This window comes from Vicugna pacos, chromosome 10 (assembly GCF_048564905.1).
Source record: "Vicugna pacos chromosome 10, VicPac4, whole genome shotgun sequence".
Classification (NCBI taxonomy): domain Eukaryota; kingdom Metazoa; phylum Chordata; class Mammalia; order Artiodactyla; family Camelidae; genus Vicugna; species Vicugna pacos.
This window is the reverse complement of record NC_132996.1, coordinates 75215534-75238394: the sequence shown is the minus strand read 5'-3', so window position 1 is coordinate 75238394 and position 22861 is coordinate 75215534. Positions and strand designations below refer to the sequence as shown.

Genomic DNA, 22861 nt, shown 5'->3' with positions numbered 1-22861 from the left:
ACACGCTCCCTTGGAGACAGCTCGAGGGATGTGCCCTCTCCTGCCCCCGAGGGGATCAGGTCCAAAGACCAGCTCAAAACAGAGGCAAGGTCTTGAGCTGACAAGAGATTTGCCCCACATCCTGGTCTGCCGTTGTTGCTTCCTTGGCTGCTGGAAGCCGAGGGCACCCTGGTGCCCGTCCTCCTGCTGTGCCCCGAGGGACACATCCGTGACTGTGTCCAGAACTCTCTGCCGTGGGCCCATGGAAGATGGCGACCCCAGCCCCCACCTCCAACAACTCGTCTGCTTCCCAGCGTCCGCCCGGGTGCAGGGGAGGCCGCCCCCAACCTCTGGGTTGGCACAGGCATTTGGTGGGTTTCCCAGCGTCACGCGCTCTGTCCTTGGAGTCGGGAAGGAAAGCCCAGCTGGAGGGTGAGGTGGGCGGTCACCCCAAGGGGCTCCAGGAAAGGTGGGCATGTGCAGCCCGTGGAGGTGGGTATGAGACCACGCACAGGAGGCCCAGGCTGTGGAAGAGCTGGAAGGAGAGTCTGTGGGGTCCAGACCCCGGCCCTTCCTGAGTGCTGCCCGCCCGCCCTCCCCACCAGCCGGGGTCACCATCACACGTGGCGCCCCCTCCCCTAGCCGGGGTCCCAGCTGTCCCCCGGCCCCTCCCTGCCTCGGAGTCCTTCCCAGACCCAGCGTGGCGGTTCCACCAGGCTCCGCTCTTCCAGGACCCACTCTCCCTGGGGCTGTGCCCCCTCGAACTCACACACCTGGGACGCCTGGGGGGCGGGTACTCCCCATGGCCCACCCTGGCACCCCTACCCAGCAGCCACTTCTGAGGGTTGGGGGATGCAGGGCCGAGTGAGGAGAGTGACGGGTGAGCTCAAGACGGACGGGGTGGGGAAAGGGCCAGGTGCACCTCAGCGCCCCCCACAGTCCAGCTGGTTGTGGGCAGTCTGCCCTGGGGCACCCCAAGTGCCCACTCGTCCTGGGCAGGGAGGGAACCAGGAAGGCAGCTGATCTCCTGGTCAGGGCAGTTCTGCAGGAAGTTAGCCAGGACCAGACTGCCTGGCGCTGAGGATGGGTCCTGCTCGCTCCTCCAGCTGCCTGTCCTTCCCTCCACCCTTCCGGAGGAGCCGGGACCGAGCCTGCGGGCTGGAGGAGCAGCAGCAGGGTGCAGCGGCAGCTGGACGTCACCCCGGGCGGGAGACAGGTACACCTACAGGTACAAAAGCCAGTCGTCTTCCCAGAGGGTCTGAGCTGCCCGCAGCCCCCCTGCACCGCTGCTCCCAGCAGCTGAGAGTCAGGGAGGCTACCCTAAGAGCCAAGGGTGTTCTGGACACAGAGTGCCCTTCCTTGGGAAAGGAGAGACCCCTCTCCTAGGACCCTGTCCCAGCCGTTGCTCCTAGCAGGGGGCCAGAAACCAGCGGAGTCTGGTGATGCGCCCTCCCACCTCCAAACAGAGCAGCAGATGGGCAAGGGAGGGGAGACTAAGCCTCAGGGGCAGTCTGGGGACGCCTAGCAGGGCCCCTCCCCAGGGACATCACAGCACCGCCACGTACAAGTGCACTTTACTGAATCCAGTTGTCTTCGGGGATGGGGGAGACAGGGCCCACCGCCCCAGGGGCAGGACTTGGGCCGTGGCCATGGCCCACTAGTGGTGGCCTCCCTGTTGCCTTAAATCTAAATATACACTCTGAAACTGAACCATAAGCGAGTGGAGAGAAAAACGATGACTCCAATGGTCCCGAGGATGCTCAGCATCAGGGCCCAGACGTTCAGGCACTTGGCAGTGGCGGCATGGCTCTGGGCCCCAGAGACGTCGCCCACCATCTTCCGGTCCCTGGACTGGGGGAGGAGAGATGGTGAGGGGGACCTGGGGCCGGGCCGGGTGAAGGCCAGGTGCCAAGACTCAGGTCCTCCCTGCTGGTCCCCCGGTGTCCATTCACCCATTGGCGACCCACCCCTGCCCGTCCCCCCACAGCCTGAGCACGACCGTGCCCAGCGGGCCCTCCCTCCCCTCCTGGGGCCTGGATCTCCCTCCTCACAGACTCTCAGCCTGTCCAGGAGACCCCAGGGCTCACCCTCCCTCTGCTCTGGCCCCTTCCCTGGCCAATCACCCCACCAGGGGTCAGCATACTTATAGTCAGTGCCTGTTCTCTCTCCTAGACCAGACTGGAGGTCTGAGTCTGAACCATGAGGGTGTGGCTTCTCTAATTAGTCTGAGAAGGAGAACTTCGCGGGTGGTGGAGACAGAGCACCTACGCCCCGACCCCCGCTCTCCTGCTGGGCATACCTGCAGCCCCATCGTGACCGCTCACTGGGAATGATACCCCAAGACACACACCCACACACACACACCCACACACGCTGACACACACACACACACACACGCGGACACACACAAGGCCTCCCACAGCCCACGTGCCGTCTGGGCAGGGGCCTCTCCGGGCTCACGCTCTTTCCCCCAGGCACCCTCCTACCTTCACGGAGTAGGCAAATGCCGCGAAGCCCAGGCAGAACCAGTTCATGAAGAGGGTGTTGAACAGGGACCAGATGACGTAGTCTCGTCCAGGGGTCTCCGTCTGCATGCTGATCACGGTGCTCGTCATGGGGGCTGAGCCTTGGGGCGCCCCCATCTCGACCTCCTTCTCCGTGTACATGTCTTAGGGTTGTGGGATGCAGGCTTGGGCGCCAGTGAAGGAGGGCTGGAAAGTGCACTTATAATGCCGAGCCCTGACCATTGTTGGGGTATCCCCGGATGCTGTAGGGCGGTCCCTCGTAGAGCTCAGCCCCCATCTCAGTCGGAAGTTCTGCTTTCTCAGAAATTTCCAGTTCCTGTTATTTTGTAAATGGGTGAATTGGCTGTCCACTCAGGATGGGTGGGGGAGTGCTGCAGTCTAAGCGATGGCTTCCTGTCCCAGGCATTCGAGTCAGGGCCTGTTTAGGGATGTGGTCAGGCCCTGGGGGCTCCTCCCCAGCCTGGGGGTCTGGGGACCCAAGCCTGCTGCAGGCCCTCCCTGCCCCCACGCAGGGCCCTGCCAGCCCCTCACAGCCCCCACACCCCAGCCCCCAGAGGGAGCCGCACCCCAGAGCCCGCACCGCAGCTGCACACCCTCCCCTTGACGCGCACTGTGCCGTCCCGGTTCTGAGTCCGAGCTCCAGGCGGGCTTGGGGGCCTGCCTGGCTGCAGGCGGGCACCCAGAAGCCCGTGTTGCCTGCCCCGGGGGAGCCTCCCATGATCTCCCAAGGGCTCCCACGAGCAGGACACTGGGAGCTGCTGACCCGAGGAGGCAGCCGTGGTGGGAGCCCTTTGGCAGCAGCTTCGGGGCCCAGGGCCTGCGTGCTTGTGCGGCCCCACCTCCGCTGCTCCCCACTCCCCAGGCATCTCACATAAGGGCCGTGGAGCTTGAGGGCGAGGATGGAAGGGCCTGGAGGGCGCCACACCCAGAGAGGCCTCTGGAAGGGGCAGTGCGTACCGCTGGCCAGAGCCTCTCCGGATTGCGGGCTTTCCTCTTCCTGCCTCTGCCCACCCCCACGGAAGGATGGGGACATCAGAGCAGAGAGAGGTGTGTGTCTTGTGTCGGGTTGTTCCTGTGACTCAGGGGCAATGCCCACTGTGCTGTTTCCCCTTAACAGCTAAGTGATGCACCTTGCAGGCCTGGCCCCGCCCCCACCCCTTCTGCAACCCCCTTTCCTGTCTGCCTCTCTCCCAGCCCTCTGGCTTGGCTCTCTGAGAGCCCCTTCCAGGTCAGGCGCAGCCTCTCTCCCGGAGCACCAGCACCGCCGCGCCCAACCCACCGAGGTCATGACTCCCTGGCTTTGCTGTGTGCGTTCCGGCTTTTCTCGTTCCCACGCGTGTTTCCCCATCCACGTGTGGGTTAGACTGAGCAGAACGGAGCGTAGGTTAAACCTGGGCACTATGGTTTAATCTTGCCCGTTTGAACTTATGTCAATGAGACGACGCTGCTTTCACCGGTGCCTGTCGTCCATCACTCGGCACAACACGCCCAGGCTCGCACAGGCTGCAGCTGCGGTCACTTGTCCTGATTTGTGCTGCGTTCTATGATGTTGCCACGGCTCGTCTGCCGTGCTGTCGATGCCCAGGGACGAAGCTGCCGTGAGCGTCCGTGTGTGCCGGGGGGTGGGGGGGTCCCTGCACATGAATTTGCTTTTCAGTTGGATGTGTGCCTCCCACTTCAGCGGGCCAGACCGGACTTTTCCACAGGGGTTGTCACAGTGCATCCTCCCACAGCAGGCTTGAGCGTCCCCCTGACTCCGAGGGTAGCCGCTCTGTGGGGAGTGTGATGCCGTCTCTTTGCAGCTTCCTTTGGTATGGTGAATTAGGTTGTGGCAATTATCTGTTGCCACAATGAGGTTGCACAATGAGCAACCACAAAACCTCAGTGGTATTTATCAAGAAGCACCTGCTTTTGCCCAAGACTCCGGGAGCCTCAGTGGACCTGGACCAGCCTCGATGGCCAGGCTCACCATCGCCCACTGTCAGCTGCAGGTTGAGGGGACAGTTCCAGCTCTCCATGGGCTTGCTCATCCTCCAGGGTGTTTGGCTGGGTTGGTTCTAAGAGCCACGGCAGGGTCCCCGCGAGAGCAGGGGTGTGGGGCTGGCGGGCTCTCGGAACTGGCCGTGTCTCTTTCACCACATTCATTACCTGGACAAGCGTGGAAGGTGTTTGCAAAACTGACCCCAGATCTTTGTTGAGGGGGGCCACTTCTGCAATCAACCTTTTGGAGAAGTGTGGCCCCTTTCCTTATGTTTGCGCCACAGAAATACCCAGTGTTTGCCCGTAAGCTTTGCATCCAGCAAGCTCGCCAGACACTCTTACTGACTCTAACAGTATCTCCACTCTGTCTGATGCTGATTATTGTGTGATTTCATCTGACAGCGTGACTATTCCAACAGTCCTGTCCCCTTATTTCAGCGGTTACCTTGTGGAGCATGAAGCACCTCTGTGGCGGTTGCACCATATGAGACCCTCGGGCGCTCTCACCTGCTCGACAGCCACGGGCCTTGGAGCTGCTCCCCACCCCTCCGTCCTGTCCGATCCTCCATCCGGATCACTTTCCTTCCGCACGAAGACGCCCTTAGTGGGGCCTTGCTGGTGGCCAAGGCCCCTCGATTTTTGCTTCCCTAAAAATACTTTATTCCACCTCGTTCTTGAAGAGTACTTTCACGTGGGGAAGACACCGCCGCACTGCCCTCTGCTTCTGCTGCCACTGCGACATCAGCTGCCAAGTCACCTCCACTCTCCTCAGGAACCCTGTGCTTGTGTCAGGCCGCTGTGACTTCGTGTTCACCGGCCGGTCTCCGTGGTTTCACTGCCACGTGTGGAGCTGGGGGTTCATTTTCACTTATTCTGGAGGAGACCCCCTCAGGTCGTCCACGTCCGTGGGTTGGTGTCTCCCAGCAGTCTGGGGGAGTGCTCGTTGTCTTCAAATCTTGCTTCTCCTCTACCCTCCACTCTGCTCCACTCCTTCTGGAACGCAAATCAGACGTGCTGGAGCAGCTTTCACTCTGCCTGCGGTGTCTCACATGCTTGTCTGCAGCTTCCTCCCGTCTTCTCGGCGTGAGGCCGTTGAGCCAGCGGCCCTGGGTTCCGGGTCTGGGACGGCGTCTGCCCCGGGGAGGCCCCGATGCTCCGACGAGCCCCTGGACTCCCTTGTCCAGCTTCAGAGACTGAGGTTTCTCCGTGTTTCCAGATGCTTCACTAAGCTGTGTCTCCTCCCTCATCTCTGCCTTGACCTCACATGACAGTCCTCCTGTGGGGTCTGACTTCGCCGTACTTTCCCTGTTTGCTGTCTGCGTTCTTCTGTCTGTTCTCGTTTTTGTTGATGTTCATGGGGTGGACCTTGTTTCCACTTGTAACCGTTAGAAGAAGTCGCATTTGTTCATGTTCTCACCAAACACGCACTAAGCACCGCCTCGCCGAGAGCCGTCTTGGCGGTGGGCATGCACGCCCTGCACCTTCGCTCTCAGGTGCCCCTCCCCTGTCCTCCCGTCACGCTGGCGCCACCCAGTTTTAAGTGGAGTTTGTGTGGCCTGGGTGCCTTCCTCTCGCCCTTTGTCCCAGCCTCTCGGTTGGTGGCGGTTTGTTCCCAAAGCAGGAACAGACTCTGCAAAGGCATTCGGGTCCCTCACTTCCTCCATGGCCCCCGGACTTTCATGAGTTTGTTTTTGTTTTCTTCAGTGGCTCCTCCAAGAATGTTCTCTCTGTAGGTGTTTGGGAGGGGCCCATTTTGAGGCTTTATGGAGCTATCTTTATTATACTCTTACATTTGCATGACAATTTGGCTGGATGTTAAAGTCCAGATTTTTTCCTTTCAACTCCTTCAAATATCACCCTGTATCTTCTTATACGATCTGCTCAGAAATCTGGTATCAGTGTGATTCTTGCTCCCCTGCAGGTGGTCTGCTCTTCCTCTCTGCAGCTTCGTCTTTCTGGAAACTTTTCTCTGATACTCACAAGTTTCACTTCAGCGCGTCTAAGTGTGGGTTATTTCTTCTTTTGCCCCTTGTGGTCTTTCAGCCTGAAGCTCTTCATCCTTCTTAGATTCTGGGGAGTTTAACTTCGTTGTTTCTTCAAGTATTTCTTCCTCTGCACTTCAGTCCTCCTTCTGTTTCAGTACACGAGGCACTTCTGCTTCTTTTCCGGACGCCTCTCGGTCCCACTGGCATCCCCACTCTTGCGTCTCCCACTTACGTCCCAGGACAGCGACTGACCCTCCACACACTCACCTGCCCTTGGAGGGTCCCGCCCACTTGTAATTCTGGTCACAGGAAGGCTGGTAAAAGCCAGGCCTCCAGGCACTGTTCTAAACGCTTCACTTGTGTTAACAGACTTAAGCCTCTAACCTGATCAGATAAGTGCTCTTATTGCCCCCATTTTAGAAGAGAAGAAACGGAGGCCCAGAGACGGATGTCGCCCAGCTGGACAGCACGGGACTTTGGCACCGAGGCAGGCTGGCTCTAGGCTTCAGCCATGATGCCGCCTTGCTTCTCCCACCTCTTGCATTACTCATTTCAACAAGCCTAACATTGGCTTCTTTTTCTAGCTTTGTGCTTTGCAGCAATTTAAGACACGTGGAGAACTCACGGGAGTATAACGCCCTCTGTGCTTCCTCACCCGTCTCCTCCACCCACAGCGTCTTACCCGCAGGGCCGTGATCAAAACCAGGGAACCAGCACTGGTGCAAGGCCGTCAGCTAGACTGAAGGCCCGTCAGATTCCACCAGCCTCGTCACGTGTGTCCTTCTGTCCCAGGCCCCGCGCTGCGCCCAGGCATCTGCGCCAGCCCCCTCCGGCCTGCGGGTCCTCGGTCTCTCCCAGACCTCCACGAGTGTAATGCCTCTGAAGAGCACCATCCGCCAGTTGTTCTGTAGAATATTCTTCAGTTTGTGTTTCTGTGGGGCTTCTTGTGTTTGGAATGAGGTGCTGAGAGCAAAAATTCAACTGAGTAAATCTGAAGATATAACCGGCTTTACTGAGCGATCCACGAATCAGGCAGCTCCCATCCGGCGACAGAGGAGGCTCCTCCTCGTATCTGCCTGAAAGGCAGGCAGGGCACAGAGAAAGGAAATTACCAGCAAAGGGTGCGCTGTTTCAGGCAAGGCCCCCTCCTGAGGGGACGGAAGGGGTCGTCAGCAGGCTTCCTCCTAGCGCTGCCGGGGACTCCAGGCTGACTGGTTACCGCTGCTCTCCTGGGAAGGCTGGGACCGCGGTCAGGTTAGGCACTGAGTCTTGGTTTGCCCGTGGGAGCTGAGCACCCAGGACTCCATTTGGGGCCGGCTGTCTCCCCTCAGCAAGCTCCCTTCTGACGGCTCAGCTTGCCTGGGAGACGTGACCAAAGTTAGGGCATCAGCACGGGTCCCGGCTACCGCTCTGAAATTTGTGTGTTTTTGTGGCTCCTGCGTGTGGGATTCACAGGTCACGACCGCAGAGGCACAATGTTTAAGTCGATGGTCCTCTCTGTCCCTCTTCTGACGTCCCAGTCTTAGGACGGTCGCTTGCTTGGTGGTTAGCTGCTGCGAGTGCATATTCAAAGCCTTTGAGAGGACACAGCAGGTCAGGGACATCACCATGATCATTAGAAGCAGGATTACTTCCAGTGTCTGGAGGGCACTTTGGAGCCATGGTCCCCGAGACACAAACCGACCAGAATCACGGAAATCAAAGTCTCATGGAAGGAGCCACCTCTTCAAGCCGCGCGGCTTGCCCGGGATCTTATGTAGCTGAGTGTCAATCCCCAGAGTGAGTCTGAGCGGCAGGAGATGAGGGCCACGCGCCGCGCTCCCGGCTCAGCCAGAAGATGATCGAGACTGCCCGCTTTCAGGAGCAGCGCTGCCAGGAGTCCAGGGTGCTGGTCGGGCAGCTGTTGTCCTAGCAGGCCTGGTCCTGCGGGAGGAAAGGGTCCTGAGCCACAGTGGCCTCCGGGTGGGCCTCCCTAGCTCTGCGCTAAATCCGGGCTCGACCAACGAGGGGTCTTTATCTGTGGAAAGTTAAGTTAGATGAGCTCAGAGGCACTGTGCCAGCCATCTAGAGCTGTATCCGCCCAAGACGGCCGAGAGCCGCACAGGCAGGGAGAAGCCCGGCCATTCCCTCTCCCGCGGCGCGGCTCATGGATTTGTTCACAGAGGGTGCCGGCTGCATTTACAGTTTAAGCCGGGGCTCAGCCAGATGTTTAGCGCATTTGGCAAGAAATCTCCTTGCCTGAAACACAGAGTTGTTCGAAATACCCTGCGAGGTTCGGCTGTTGTGAGCTCTCTCGGTTGGTGGGTGCAGCTCTGATCTAGACAATCTTTAGAACGTGGGGTGCAGACGTACTGACGTTCATTTGGGTGTTTGTGCTATCACTTGAGAAAGGTCAAAAACAAGGCACAGGCTGTCTGGCCAAAGTGTGACAGAGGAGAGCAAGCCCGCCCCCGAGCGGGTCTGTCCCTGCGGCTCCCCCGTTACCACCATGCAGTCGTGCTGGCTCCGCAGCGTCTGGAGGAGCGCTCCCAGAGCCTGGAGGGCACATGGCGCCCTTTCTCAAGGCTCTGCCTCCCAGGCTTGCCCTTTAACGGAATAGCACTTTTTTAAAAATCAATTAATTAATTAAAAATAATAACTAAGTAAAAGGCATACCAATTTTTCATTCATATAGACAGAAAAAGTTGCAGAGCAGAGAGTGACACTGGCCTTGCTAGAGGTTTGCAGGAACATCGTGACCAGACCGACGCATTCAGGGCGACACCAAGAGGTCGGCAGCAACCAGCCACAGCCCTCCCCTTATAGGGCAAAAGCAGCCTGAATTCAGTGCCCAGACGGCTCTCTGGGCACTGGCCCACCATCTCCTCCGCTGCTGGCTCTTCGAATAAAGTCGCTGTTGCTTGTCCCCACGCCTTGTCGCTTGACTCACTGGTCTGCCGTGGGGCGAGCAGAACGAGCTTGGGCTTGGGAATAGAGCTGGACTCAGCAAGAGATTTCTAGGGGAGTCGGTTGTACTTTGTGGTGACATTTGGAATAGAAGAGACATTGGCCTTGGGGAGGCCCAGGGACGGATCAGAATCTTTGATGACAGATCTGGCAGTCTGAAAGGTTACCCTCTTAACAAAGCCTGAAGATACAGATGAGGGTGACATGTGTTACCCACCACGACCGGCCAGTGAGTCACCAATGAGAGACAAGGTATTGAGGAAGGAATAGCAACTATTCGGAAAGCCAGCAAACCGAGAAGATGGTGGACTAGTGTCCCAAAGAACCACCTTAACTTGGGGTGGACATCAGGCTTCTTCGATGGTGAGGGAAGGGGAAGTGGGCGGGGGTGAGGTCGGGAGATGGAAGGGCCGTGGGCTGCGGGAGGTCACAGGAGCTTTGTCCTTGGCCAGTGGACTCTGGTTGATGTTCATCTGGCGGGGACGTCCCTGCTCTGCTTCATAAGACAAATGTTAATGTTTCTTGTTCATATTCTCTTGTCACCGTGGGGGAGTTTCCAGGAAAGGGGCTCTCACATACACTGCAGGCAAAGCTCCTTGGTGACTAACTTGTGTGCATGCAGGGCAGAGATGGATACAAGACGGAGTCAGAGACGCCGAGACTACTGGCGTGGGGGGACACACGAGGCGGGGGGAGGCTCACCTCCTGAACGACGACTCGGCCACACCCGCCTGGCTGTCACGGGCACCCCTGGAGGAGGGACTAGGGCTGTGTCGTTGCTGAACTCCTGTCATTCCTGAACTCCTGTCATTCCTTTTCTTGTCTGACTGCTGTTCCTTGTTTCTGCCTTCCCGCATCTCCCTAATCAGTGACCCTGTGGTCCGCTCCCTGGAGCTCAGGGAGTTCTGGGAGACTGAAGCCTTTCTCTACAATAAGCAGCAGGGGACACGGAGGGGCTTCGTACGGGGGGGCCTGCACGGCCCTGCCTGGCTTCAGGCCCGTGCCCTGGCTTCCCCTCGGTCCCGAGGGAACCGGGAGGAGCAGGAAGGGAACGAAGCTTTGGTGGAGAGGGCAGCCATTCATCGGCAGGGGAATCAGCTTCAGGGGGACTCAGATTCAATGCCAGCGTGAGGGAGAGAATGAGAAGAAAGAGTTTCACGTTTCAGGTACAGTGTGAAGTCCTGACTTGCCAGTTTGCTCCGAGGCCCCGCGTCTGCACAGGACCAGCTGTCAGGTGGGGCCTTCTTTGGCGGTGAGATGTGCGTGCCAGGCTCAAGCCTCGGGCTCTGCCGCAGTGTTGGCGGGCACCAGCACTTAGTAAGTCCCCTTCCAATGACATCAAGGGCTGTCTTCCTCTGGTGAAGCTTCCAGAAGGCCCAGCCACCAGGCTCCAGACTGAGCATCGGATCCTTTGAACTGGGGCTGGGAGCGCTCCCTTGACCTGTTGGCGGTGAACTTGACTGTCAGCCACCAGAGACTGCCAGCAGCTGTCAGACTAGGGAACGGAGCAGGACCCAGTGGGGCGGTCCTGGAAATCCTTTCCAATTCCCTGTTTTGTGTTTACTGGAAGTTGGCTTCATTCAGCCTCCATGACCTCCCCTGAGTTCCAAAGGGCAGATTCAGTCAGTTGTTAATCAGGGGAGGGAGGGAGTGCAGAGACAAGGGGGGAAGAGTCAAGACACAACAGTGCAGCCCTGGGCAGAGCCCTGCTTCCTCCTCAAGGAACATGCAGAGCAACACCTTTGAGTTCTTCTGCAGGAACCAAAGGTTAGGGTTAGGCTTAACGCAGGTGGAGGACAGTAACTGCAGGCTGAGCGCGAGATACTTGGAGCCCCGCCCTGCTCCCTCCCCCCGCAGCCAGAAGGAAGTCTGCACATAGTGGGCAATAATGGAGACTCCGCTCCCTCTCCCCACATGACTCTCCCTTTAGACCCTTTCGTGGTCAAGCAGACTCTTTGGAATTGGCTTTTGGGCACAAGCCCACCCTCTCCCTGGGTTGTGGGTCTCCTGAATAAGGCAACCTTTCCCTTCCAACCAACACTTGTCTCCCCAGTATTGGCTTTCGAGCAGCCAGCAGCTGAACCTGAGCTCGGTAACCCGAGCGAGAGGCAGCAAGGGACCAGCAGAAGGTCGCACACCAGTGGACATCAGTCTGCGGGTGGCATCTCCTGGGCAGCGAATCTACATCTCCCAAAGTAGGTCCTGTGAACAGTCAGCAAGACCTCAGGCCAGGGGAGTCCGGCAGTTTCTGCAGTTTAGACATTCAAAGTCTGAGGACTACCTAGTGATGGAGGGTGAGAAGGGCAGTAAGGCCCCAAGGAGTTTGCAAGGACTTCATTGAGACTTGTGTGATCTGCCCAGTGAAGTGGGTGCCTCGGTCACTGGAGATTGTGGACGGTTCACCCCGAGTGGCAGAGAAACACATTCTCTGACAGCTTCTTTGCCACGAAGAGGGCATCACCCCTGCAGTGAGGGAAGGCATTGACCCACCAGGGAGGTATACGACTGTACAAGCACAGACTGGCAGCTGACACTGGAGGCAGTGGAATGAATCCAGCCACCGGTGTGCGCAGGGCTTGAGGGGAAGGGGTTTGAGGCTTCTGGGGACAAAGACTTTTTCGAGGGTTGTGGACCTGGCAGGTCAGACACTGATGGTAAACTGTTTTCACAGTTTTGTAGAGGTCTCCCCACCAGTGTTCATTTATAATTTGAACCATATTAAATGCATTGTGGGGGTGAAGGGAGCAGAAGCTGAAAATGGAGCTTGCCAGGGAGCCACGAAGGACCAAGAAGCCATCGCAGGCTTCCCGCAGCCCCGACTGTTTGTTTAATTTACAGCCACTGTTTACCCATCTGAATTTCTCTGATGCTGGAGCAGGCGGTTGCCGTGTTACAAGGACACCAGGGTGGGCAAAGAGGGGCCATTTTTCACAACAACAGCAAGGACTTCCTCTGCTGGGCCACAATCTCATGGTTCTACTGCCGCTGCCTTTGCATGAAGGCCACCGGGCGCTTCCCTGACACCCAGGGTCACGCCTCTTCGTGGGACCCAACTTTGATGACAGCAACCTCAGAAGACAAGAGGATAGCAGACAGAGCTCGTTTACGTGCGGCCCACTTTTCACGGCGGTCCCAGAGGATGAAGAAATCGCCTTTGTTTCCGTAACATCCCCAAATCACGGGCCACCCCAAAGGCATCCTGGCTGCCAGTATGAACGTTTGCAGTGCGTCCTTCTGACAACTGGCGTGCTCGGGCGAGCGCGGGAAGCCCGCCCTCACCTGGCTGATGTGGCTGGTGGGAGGTGCCCTTCCCAGCAGGTCCTACCGGGCAGTAATAGCACAGCCAGCTAGGAAATCCCTTTTCTTGTCTGCGCAGTGTGACCCGTCAACAAACAAGTAGACCAGGCGAGGGGTGTGAACCAGGGTGTGGGGTGAGAAGCGGGACGTTTTCCCGTCCCCGCTGGCCGGCGAGGCTGGAGGGAGTCAGGATTAAGGATGTGGCAGCGTTTCCGATGCAGGCTATGAGGTGGAGCAGGAGACTGGGTTGTGGGCTGGGCTCCCTGCTGGGAAACGCCAAGCCAGCGCGGTCAGGAAGACTTTGGACGGTGTGAGAGGTCTGTAAATACCCGTCACTTCCTGGGGCCAAATCCGTCTCTACTAAGTGTGCGAGGCCGCTGCAGCCTCAGGGCGGCTGGGCCAACGCCAGTCGCTGGTCCCGTGTGTGCCTCGCCAGGAAGCAGGCCCTTGTGAACTACCGGGTCTGCGGGAGCCTCCCAGGGCCTGGCTCGCTCTCTCATGACAAATAAGGTGAAAGGTCTAGGAGAGCGGGGTGGCCCGAGGGAGAGGGGCTTGTCCTAGTCCTGGACCCCCTCTTAGGCTTATCTTCCCAGGGACAGGGCTTGGGGCCTGAAATGTCGCAACTTCACAAAGCGGGGAAGCAAACAGGGAAATTAGCAACCCGCAGTCTACAACATCCCGGCAGGCCTAGAAATCCACGAGGCTGCCACTCAGCTGTGGGTCCAGGAAACTCCTGGATTAGTTTAACTCTTCCTGGAGACAGCTGAATTCTTTCAGGGCTTAAATTAGGACTCAGGTAACGAACTAGTGTCTGGAGACAATCGTAGTTATTCCTCGGAGACTCTGTCCTTTTTCAGTTAACAGTCAGCAAACAGACGGGCCCTTTTGGTCACCTCTTTGGTGACTGAGCACAGCCAGCACCTGCATCTTGTAACAGGGGTGGGACGCTGCTCCCTTCTCAGTGCAGCACTTGGGAGATGCTGAAGAAGGCTGACAAAGGCCCGTGGCCCTGAACCACTTGGAGTCCATCAGAACATGCTACGGAGGGTGTTCAGGCTTCGAACAGCCGGGAAGCATGGAGTCACTGACTTGTCAACAGCTCTCAGAGCCCGAGGCTTTCGGACAGGCAGGACCTGCGTTGCAGGGGCTGGAACAGAGAGAGATTAGGTCTGGAGGGTGGGAGGCCTCGTATGGCCGGAGGCTTTGATGGCTATGGAGGTTTAGCTGTGTCTCTGGATTTTACAGGTCCTGCCAGTGTCAGTATCAGAGGGAGCCCTCAGGTTCTCAGGCACCTCAGCTAGTTGAGGGGACTTTTGCTGGACTTCTACCTCTTCTGTGACAAGGACAGACGGTGGGGAGCATTAAAGGCCAGGTGCAGGTCGGCCAGGAAACGACAAGGCGGCATCTCCACTGGAGGCAGAGCTATCAGCTCCTTAACTCGGGAAGGAGAGCTCCGCCTGGGCCTCCTCTCCGCGGGCCCGCGCCCCGTCTCCAGTAAAAGGCCCCGGAGTCACTTGCGCTGGTTGAGACAGACATTCTCTCTAACCGGGTGCCTCGCCCTGGAAGCTGTGTTTCGCTCTGAGGGATTCGCTGTCCTGGGAGGGCAGGGTTTAGGTAGGGACGGCAGCCCGAGCAGCTACTAGAGTTTGGCAAAGTTTTCCGTTACTTTTAGCTGTAGTTTCTCCCTGGCAGCAGTTTACGGAGGGTCCCTTGGGGTCCTGTCAGTCCTGGGCGGGGCCCACGTGGGGGGCCTTCCTTGGGTCAGCTGAGTGGGTGCTGAGGAATTTGCACGGGACCTTTGAGGACAACCTTTTTTGGTGCCCCAGTTGATCGCGAATGAAGTCCCATTCATGGGCCCTCATTCTGACAGTGGGCCCTGTGGAGGGCAGGTTTCTGGCCTTGGAGCATTGTAGCTGTAAGGCCACTGGTTTGAAGGACCTTTGTTTGCAACCTTGGTCCAAAGTCCTTTCAAAGTGCGTTCCATCAGCTGGGTGGCCTCCCGCCCTATTTTCTGCCTTTTGATTAACCCTCTAATCTCAGGGGATAACGCACTTATCAGCAGGGCAGCCAGCACAGGCTGGGTGCCCTCGTTCACCGTGCAGACTCGGGACACTACGGAGGAGCTCCCAGCTGCCACTGTCCGAGCTCCTTCCCGTCCGTTACAGGACCACGTTGGACATGGCGGACCTCGAATACCACCCTCGGAAGGACGACACTCTGCTTCCGCCTCCACTTTGGGGCGCCCCTGGGCCCTCCCTGCATGTGCACAGGCTGATAAAGATCTGACAGCCCGGGTCAGAGGCCCCAGGAATGACTCTAAACCCTTCAAAAACCATCTTGGGCTCCTTCCTGGGAGCCCTAAAGGGAGTGTTTGAACTCTGGCCCTTGCTTTGCTCTTTGACCGAGGAGTGAAGGGTACCGAGGAGGAAGGCCTGCAGCCTCGGGCAGCTTTCTTCTAAAAGGCACCCATGTGGTCACCTCTCCAGAGCGAAAAGGCCGTCCAGGCAGTAAAATGAGAGGCTCGGGGAGAGAAGGCTGCAGGGGAGGCCCTGCGGCCCGTCCTCTGCTGCCTCAGGCCTCCTCCTGCCTGTTTCCACCAGCCTTCTGGCTGCTTTCCGGCCTTGAGGCCTTGTGGAGGCTCCTGCACACCAGTCAAGACAGGTGTCACCTGTCTGCTCGATTTGGGAGCCTTCACTCTCAAGTGCACCTCTGAAATGAACAATCTTGTTTAAGTAGAACGTTCCCTGTGATGGCCGCTGTAATTTCAGGTCGTTTTTAGTAATATTTTGCCGATTTGGTTGATATATATAGCTTCCATGCCCATAGTTATCAGACCTAAAATTAACAGGTGTACTGGGAGGTGGAGCACCTGACTGTTTGGAGTTCACAGATCCCGTGAGCTAAGGCTTCGGGTCTCTTGGAGCCTAGCTAATACTTCGCGGGGTGCGCAGCTGGGTCGGGGCCGGTGCATGCATCACGGTGCACTCACTGCTCCGAAGTGCCCTTCAGGTTGGCAGGTGTCCCAGAGTCAACTGAACCCCTCCTATGACCATCTTACCCTAACACACGGGCCCTTGGGTGCAACGCCTTGTGCTCTGACAGCTGTTAAGTGCTCAACCCCTGCTCCGCAATTTTTGCAGGTATTGGCCTCTGGGATCCCCATTAGCAATCACCTTTATCTACACAAAATGAGACAAAAAAACGTGTACCTTAACACGCCAGCAGCAACCAAGAGATGCTACTGCACCCTGGCCAAGAGAAGGCCCCGTGTGCACCACCCGCGCCCATGGAACCTCGGCCTGGGGAAAGGGCTGGGTCAGCAGACCTCAACAAGGAGGCTGCAGGTGAGGGGCTCTCTCTGGACAGAACCCATGGGGGGAAATCCACACAGAAATCTGCGAACTGCAGTCGGAAAGTCTAGGGGCTTAGCTCCTGGCAGAGCTGGCTGCCAGCATGAGTGGTCCTGCCCTGTAAGCCAATTCGGTAAGGAGTGGACACAGATCTCAGAACCAAGGGCAGACTCACCACGGCCCCTGGAGACAGTGAGAGGCAGTGAACTTGAGAAGAGGCTGATGGTACCATGATTGCGTATCTCCCTGTCCCCAAGCTGCTGGAAGTGTCTTTTGATCCCACTGCTGCCACCAAGTCTATTAAATAACAAAAATTCAGCTGAGTAAATCTGAAGATCTAATTGGCTTTATTGAGCGATTCACGAATCAGGCAGTCTCTCATCCAGCAACAGAAAGGAGTTCCATGATAGCTGCAGAAAATCCAAGTTTTTAAAGGCAGGAAGGAGTGAGAAAAGGAAACTATTAGCAAGGAACACATTGCTCCAGGCGAGGCTGCCCTCTGAAGGGGAGTGGAGGCTGCTGACTCCGGAATTCCAGGTTGGCTGGTTAAAGGCCACATTCCTGGGTAGGGTTTAAACTGCAGTTAGGTTAGGTGTTAAGCTTTGGTTCGTTGCCGTGTGGCCTGACACCAGTGACTCCATTTGGGTTTGTCACCTCCTTTTTAACAGAGATCATGAATTTTTGACAACAGTACTATAGACATGATGTTGGGACCTTCCCAGTGCACCCTAACATGGAGCTCGTGACATGGACGCAAAACGTATCATATTGTGTCTACTAGCAGTGATGTTGCCCTTGGCCACTGGTGCAGACGGCATCTACTAGGGTCTCCCTGTAAAACCGCTGTGTTTTCATCATGGATAATTAATCCATTTCGAGAGTGTGCAAATCTCGTTTCTCCTCCAGCTTTCTCCCGCAGTTTTGGTCCCCGTCAGTTGCTGCCCAGTGGTGGCTTTCTGTTTACCTCTCCCTCGGCACTAGGTAACTAGAACTCTGCTGTAAAGAAGAGCTTCCCTTATCTTCCGTTTACGTATTAAATCAGCCGCTTCTTTAGGTCAGTAAGGACGGAGGGACACTTACCTGCCTCTTTGGCCTACAGCCCAGTGACTCTCACTGCGTCGCTGCTGACGGTGTCCTGGCTCGTACCGCTGCGGGCTCCTGGGGTTGGCACCTACATCCTGTCCACAGCCGCGTCTGGTTTTGTTTACAGTTTGAGTGCTTCCTCGGGCTCCGGCACCTCAGGGCGCTCCAGGCCCACCCTGGGGAGTCCCTGCCCTGCCCTGGCGTCAGCTGTTTCTCCAAGGAGCCTGGCTCCTTTCCTGGGCGCTCTGTGCTCCTGGCTTCCGGGCCCTCTCAGTGGAGATGGGAAATACATGCACGCGTTGTAACTGTGCACAAACATGCACCTCCATTTATCTGTATCTTTCTTAATGTATTTAAAATCCACACGCTTCTGGTGGGAGTCCCAGTCAACAATGCAGGGCTCGTGGCCAGCCTTCCTCTTCCCTCTCCTAACTTCTTTCCCCAACAGTGAGGGTGCTTACCAGTTCTTAACTACAGAGACTCAGGCACTTGCCTAGTTGTCATATCCGGATAAAGCTGTTTCAGGACTCCCAGACCACAACCTGAGGGCACTCCACTCACCCCAACATTCACACGTGGCCCGTTTTGCGGAGGTGTCAGCCTGCGGCGTCCAGCTTGGTGGCTGTTTCCTGGGCGACTTGGATGGGGTCTGTCCTCCCCGCCCCCCTCGGCGGGGCTCCCTCGTCTGTGATGGACCCGTCTGTGGAGCCTGGCGTGCGCGTTGGACGCTCCCGCGGTCCTGAGCAGTGAGACTGCTTGTTTGCTTTTCGGCTAGGCGAAGCATTACTTTGGTTCCAGCAGCTGAATTTCCACAGAAGGATGGACTCTGTGAGGCGCATCCACCCCCGGAGGTAACCAGCCTCTTCAGTTTCTGGTTTACCCTCCCAAGTGTCTTTCCCACAAAGGAGCAGACACACATGCATTCTCTCGCGTCGCCGTCTTTCTTAAAGGAGCGGAAGCGCTGAGCGTGCTTTTCTCTCACCCTCTGTGTGGAGCAGCCCTCCTCCTGCTTTTCCCAGCGCCCGGAACGCCACTGTGTGGCTGCACCACCGTTTATTCCACCTCTTTCTTAAGCTTGGACATTTAGGTTGATCCTACTGGTTTGCCATTGCAAACCGTGTTGCAGCGAATCCCCTTGTGAATATGTGTTTCACACTGTTTGAAGTGCATCTTCAGAGCAGATTCCTAAAAGTAGGATTGCTTGGTCAAAGTAAATGCGTATAGATTTTTGTTGGGTGTGCGCAAGTTTCCCTTCAGAACAGTACCATTTGCCTCCCTCCAGCGAAGGGCATGTGCTGGTTTCCCCGAAGCTTCACAACACAGTGTGTCGGAGTTGTAATTTCCTGCCACTTTGATAGGTGAGAAGTGGGCTCTCATCTTATGTTAATTTGCATTTCTCTAATGATGAGTGAATTTAAAACTTCTTCGTATGTTTAGGGTCACTTTTTTTTAATGTGAGTTGTCTGCTCATATCTTTTCTCCATTTTCCTGTTCAGCTTTATGAGGCTTCTTGACGCCCTGGGGACGCCAGTCCCTTGTCTGTCCTGTGTGTTCCCAATATCTTCTCCCAGCTTGTCTGCTGTTTGTACTTCGTCACACAAATCTTAAACCTTTATGTAGTCAAATTTATTCACCTTTTGTTTTGTCTGGATTCTACATCTTAGTTATGTTAAAGAACAAAATTCAGCTGAGCAAATTTGAAGATCTAGCTGGGGCTGTTCAGTGACGTGCGAATTGGCAGCACACCACCCTGCAAGGAGCAGGGCATTGGGGCGGCCAGGACAGGAGGTTCTTTAGGGTGGAGGGTTCTCAAAACACTGAAAATCAGACTGCTGTGTCACCCAGCAGTCCCACTCCTGGGTACATATCCCCAAAAAACCACAGACACTAACTTGAGAAGATGCACACACCCCAGTGTTAACAGCAGCATTATTTACAGTTGCCAACATATGGAAGCAACCTAAATGTCCATCAACAGATGACTGGATAAAGAAGATGTGCTATATACGTATATATTTGTATTACACACTGGAATACTACTCAGCCATGAAGAAGAATGAAATATTGCCATTTGCAGCAACATGGCTGGACTAGGAGGGCATTATGCTTAGTAAAATGTCAGACAGAGATAAACAAATACCATATGACATCACTTATAAGTGGAATCTAAAAAGTACAACAAACTAGCAAATATAACAAAAAAGAAGCAGATCCACAGAGAGAGCAAACCAGTGCTTACCAGTGGGAGAAGGGGCAGGGAGAGGAAGTGCAGGGGCAGGGGAGTGAGAGGCACAAACTGTCAGGTGTGAAGCAACCTAGGAGGGCACGTGTGCGCACGGGGAACACAGCCAACATTGTAGAACCGGGAAGAGCATGCCTTTAAAACCTGGGAGTCGCTACGTTGCACACTTACAACAGATACAATATTGCACCTCAGTTATACTTCCACTTCTGTAAAGCACAAGAAAAAAGGACGCTTCTACAGACAGGAGGGTAGGGCAGAGAGGTCATTCGCCAAAGACAAGAAGGGTCACTCAGGGCCAGGACCTCTTCTTGGCGGGGGAGGGAAGAGCAGGGGGTTTTATCAGGCATAAGCCTCTGCCCCTGGGGAAGGAGTGCGCCCACGGGCCGTTCGCCTCCTCAGCGCTGACCGGGAACTCCGGCCGGCTGACCAGATCGCATATTGCACTTCCAGGAGGCTTAGGTGCAGGTAAGTCGGGTGGGGGGAGGGGCTGGGTGTGGGTCACGGCTGTAGCGCAGTGGCGCCATCTGGGGCCTGTGCTTTCTCCCTGCGGGTCAGGAAGCTCTTCTCTGCCCTGAGGTCAGGGAGGGAGGCACCTGTTTTCTTCTGGCGCTTGTGTGGCTTCAGATTCCACTTCAGAGCCCAGCCCATCTGTGCCCCGGGCACTGGGCGCCCTCTGTGCTGGGCTCAGTCCTGAGCCTCCGACTCCACCCAGAGGTCGGGGAGGTCACGGGGAATTGTGCTCGCCAGGCTTTGCAAGAGTCCAGGTCCATCTGGTGTGATGACTCAGTCAGATGCTATGTCGGTCAACTGGTGGCTTTTCTTTAAAGTATCCACTTCCTGGTGTGGGGGGGGGGCTGCCCCCGCTTCCTGGGGGCCCTAGGGATGTGAGGGACTGGCCTCCTCCTCTCAGAGCCTGGGCTCCGGCCTCCCCCTGGCAGAGCTGTGGCGGGAAGCCCGTGCTGGTGTATCTGAACTGCCCACTGACCAGGGGGCCTCCTCCACTGCCCCTCAGTCAGCCCCAGCCTCTGCCCCCGGAGAGCCCTGGGGTTTTGCCTGGAAAACCTCTGGGAAGCGGAGAGAACTATTTTCTAAAACATGTGCTCATCCACGTGTATCAGGCGATGTGAGACTTGTACCAGTCCTCGCGACCCCAAGAGGGACCCTGCACCCCACTGCACCCCGCCTCTGGTTGACAGAATTGCTGATGTCCCCCAGGCCCCCCTGCGCCACAAAAGAGCGGCTCCAGCAGTGAGGACAGGCTGCAGGCGCCGGGGGCGGCGACCACGCCGGCCACCTCTCGCGACCACTACCTGGGCCTGTCCCCTCATCTCCCTTTGCAACTTTCATGGCTGAGCAGAATCTCTGGAGACTTTTTTCTTGAGGGGACGCTAGGTCCACCAGATTGCTGGCACTCTGGTTAAAAGCAACTTTCCCTTTTGTTACCAAGGCTGTTGCCCCCAGGGTCGTACCCCTGCCCCTCCCTCGATTAGAAACCAGTTACTCTTATCTGTCTCCGGAGGCAGCTGCAGACAGGACACAACCTAGGGAATCCCAGACGGTGGAGGAACTAACTTCCAGTGGACCTTAAGCCTCATATACGCTCATTGTGATGTGTTAGCTGCTAAGTGACACACTCCCCTCAGCGCCATGACAGCTGACAATTGCCATGGCAACCACCAGAAAAGCCCGAACAAGGACTGATTGACTCCATCACACCTGGAAGGAGGACGTGATGGCAGAAGCTTCCCATAAAGCCCTCGTGGCCTGACCCGGAGCTGGAGCCCTCTTGACCACCGTCTTGGCTGACGACTCCCTGCTGGAGCACTTTCCTTCCATTTTCCCTTCTAGAAATAAAAGCAGCTTTTGCTCTGTCCCTCGGCCTCAGCTGTGAATTCTTTCCAGCTGGCAACAGGTACCCACACTTTTGTGGGCCTTCTAACTTAGGGGTCTCACTAGCCACTAGCACTAGTAACTCTTAGACTTTTTTAAAGAAGAGAGACTCTGGGTGTGTTGATTTAACCCCAGAGGGCTGAAGAAACCCCAGGCAGGTGTCGACAAAATATTAATCAGTCAGTTTAAGACAGAAATGGAGAATTTTGCTCGAGCCCAATTTGAGGATTGCAGCCTGGGAAGAGCATCTCAGAAAGCTCTGAGAACTGCTCCGCTGGCTAGAGAGCAGCCCTCGGTTATCCACGCCTTTCCAAAGGGCTGCACGTCAAACGACGCGCCATTCACAGCCGGCACAATCTAAGCGCCCTCATGGTAGCCACGTGCCCCGGGTGAGGTGAAGACGGGGTGGTCCCTCCTGAGAAGTTGTCTTGGTTGGTTGTTTTTATTGAAGTAGTTGGTTTACGACATTGTGTTAGTTTCTCGTGTACAGCACAGTGATTCAGTTATAATCTGTATATTCCTTTTCAGACTCGTTTCCATGTGGGTCATTACAAGGAATTGAGTACAGTTCCCTGTGCTCTACAGCAGGATCTTGTTCTTAATTTTATATATAGTAGTGTGTATCCGTTAATCCCAAACTCCTAATTTATCCCTGCCTTCCCCATCCCCTTTGGTAACCATAAGTTTGTTTTCTATGTCTGTGAGTCTGTTTCTGGTTGGTTGGTTGGTTAGTTTGTTCGTGTTTTACAAAACAGGCACAGAGTTTCCATTACTTTCTAGCACAGGGGACGTCAGGATTTGAACCCAGGCCAGTGTGCTCCAGAACCATGTCCTTTATCGCCCCGCTACCCTGATTCCCATTTTTCTTTGTTTGGGGTGGTGATTAGGTTTATTTATTTTTATGGCAGTCCTGGGGATTGAACCCAGGACCTTGTGCGTGCTAAGCACAAGCTCTGCCACTAAGCTGTACTCTCTCCCCATTTCTGTATTGTGAAAAATTTCCTTTGTGTCATTTTCTTATATTCCACACATAAGTGACAAGTGATATTTGTCATCCTCTGTCTGACTTACTTCACTTAGTATGATCATCTCTAGGTCCAACCATGTGGCTGCAGATGGCATTATGTCATTCTTTTTATGGCTGAGTAGTATTCCACTGTATACATACACCACAGCTCCCTTATCCAGTCCTCATCGATGGGCACCTAGGTTGCTTCCAGTGAGCTGTCTTGTTGGTGCTGGGAGACTGCTGCTCCTTATGGTTGAGCAGGTGTCCCTGCTGATGGGGGAGGTCTCGTTGATGCATAAATGCAGATACACAGTGCACGTGGTGGGAGAGAGGAGCCAAGAGGGCAGAGAAGAATTTTTCATGTTTAAATTTTTCTTGTCTTGCCATAAAAATCTGAATTTTATTTCACACAGGGAGAGGAAGGCCAGGACACAAAGTGCTGGGCAGACACCCCCACCTCTGGCCCGCCGCCGCCTCACCTTGCCAACTCCAGGCCTCCGACAGGTGGAGCCAGAGAGGGCTCCAGGGAGGGTTTCTTTTTCAAACTGAAGGGGAGCAGGCCTTTCACCCCA

General features: G+C 56.1%; 1 protein-coding gene across 2 annotated transcripts; it reads right to left on the bottom strand.

Annotated features, from left to right (window-relative positions):
* Positions 1–1527: 1527 nt before the first annotated feature.
* Positions 1528–20909, bottom strand: LOC140698871 (interferon-induced transmembrane protein 3-like). Of its 2 annotated transcripts, XM_072970704.1 has the most exons (3): positions 20892–20909; positions 2466–2820; positions 1528–1830 (listed from the first exon to the last, which is right to left on the bottom strand). In XM_072970704.1, exons 2-3 carry the CDS (start codon positions 2643–2645, stop codon positions 1666–1668), a joined length of 345 nt encoding a protein of 114 aa, XP_072826805.1. In that variant the 5' UTR covers positions 2646–2820; positions 20892–20909; the 3' UTR covers positions 1528–1665. The 2 variants fall into 2 exon arrangements, with proteins under 2 accessions (XP_072826805.1, XP_072826804.1); XM_072970703.1 differs by lacking the exon at positions 20892–20909 and having other exon boundaries at positions 2466–3027.
* Positions 20910–22861: the final 1952 nt, after the last annotated feature.

What these genes read in the sequence shown, in the direction of transcription:
- LOC140698871 (XM_072970704.1), bottom strand. Translation starts at nt 2,645, where the DNA reads ATGTACACGGAGAAGGAGGTCGAGATGGGGGCGCCCCAAGGCTCAGCC. An exon ending in CATTTGCCTACTCCGTGAAG is followed by an intron (nt 1,831 to 2,465) that starts GTAGGAGGGTGC and finishes CTCCTCCCCCAG; the next exon opens with TCCAGGGACCGGAAGATGGT.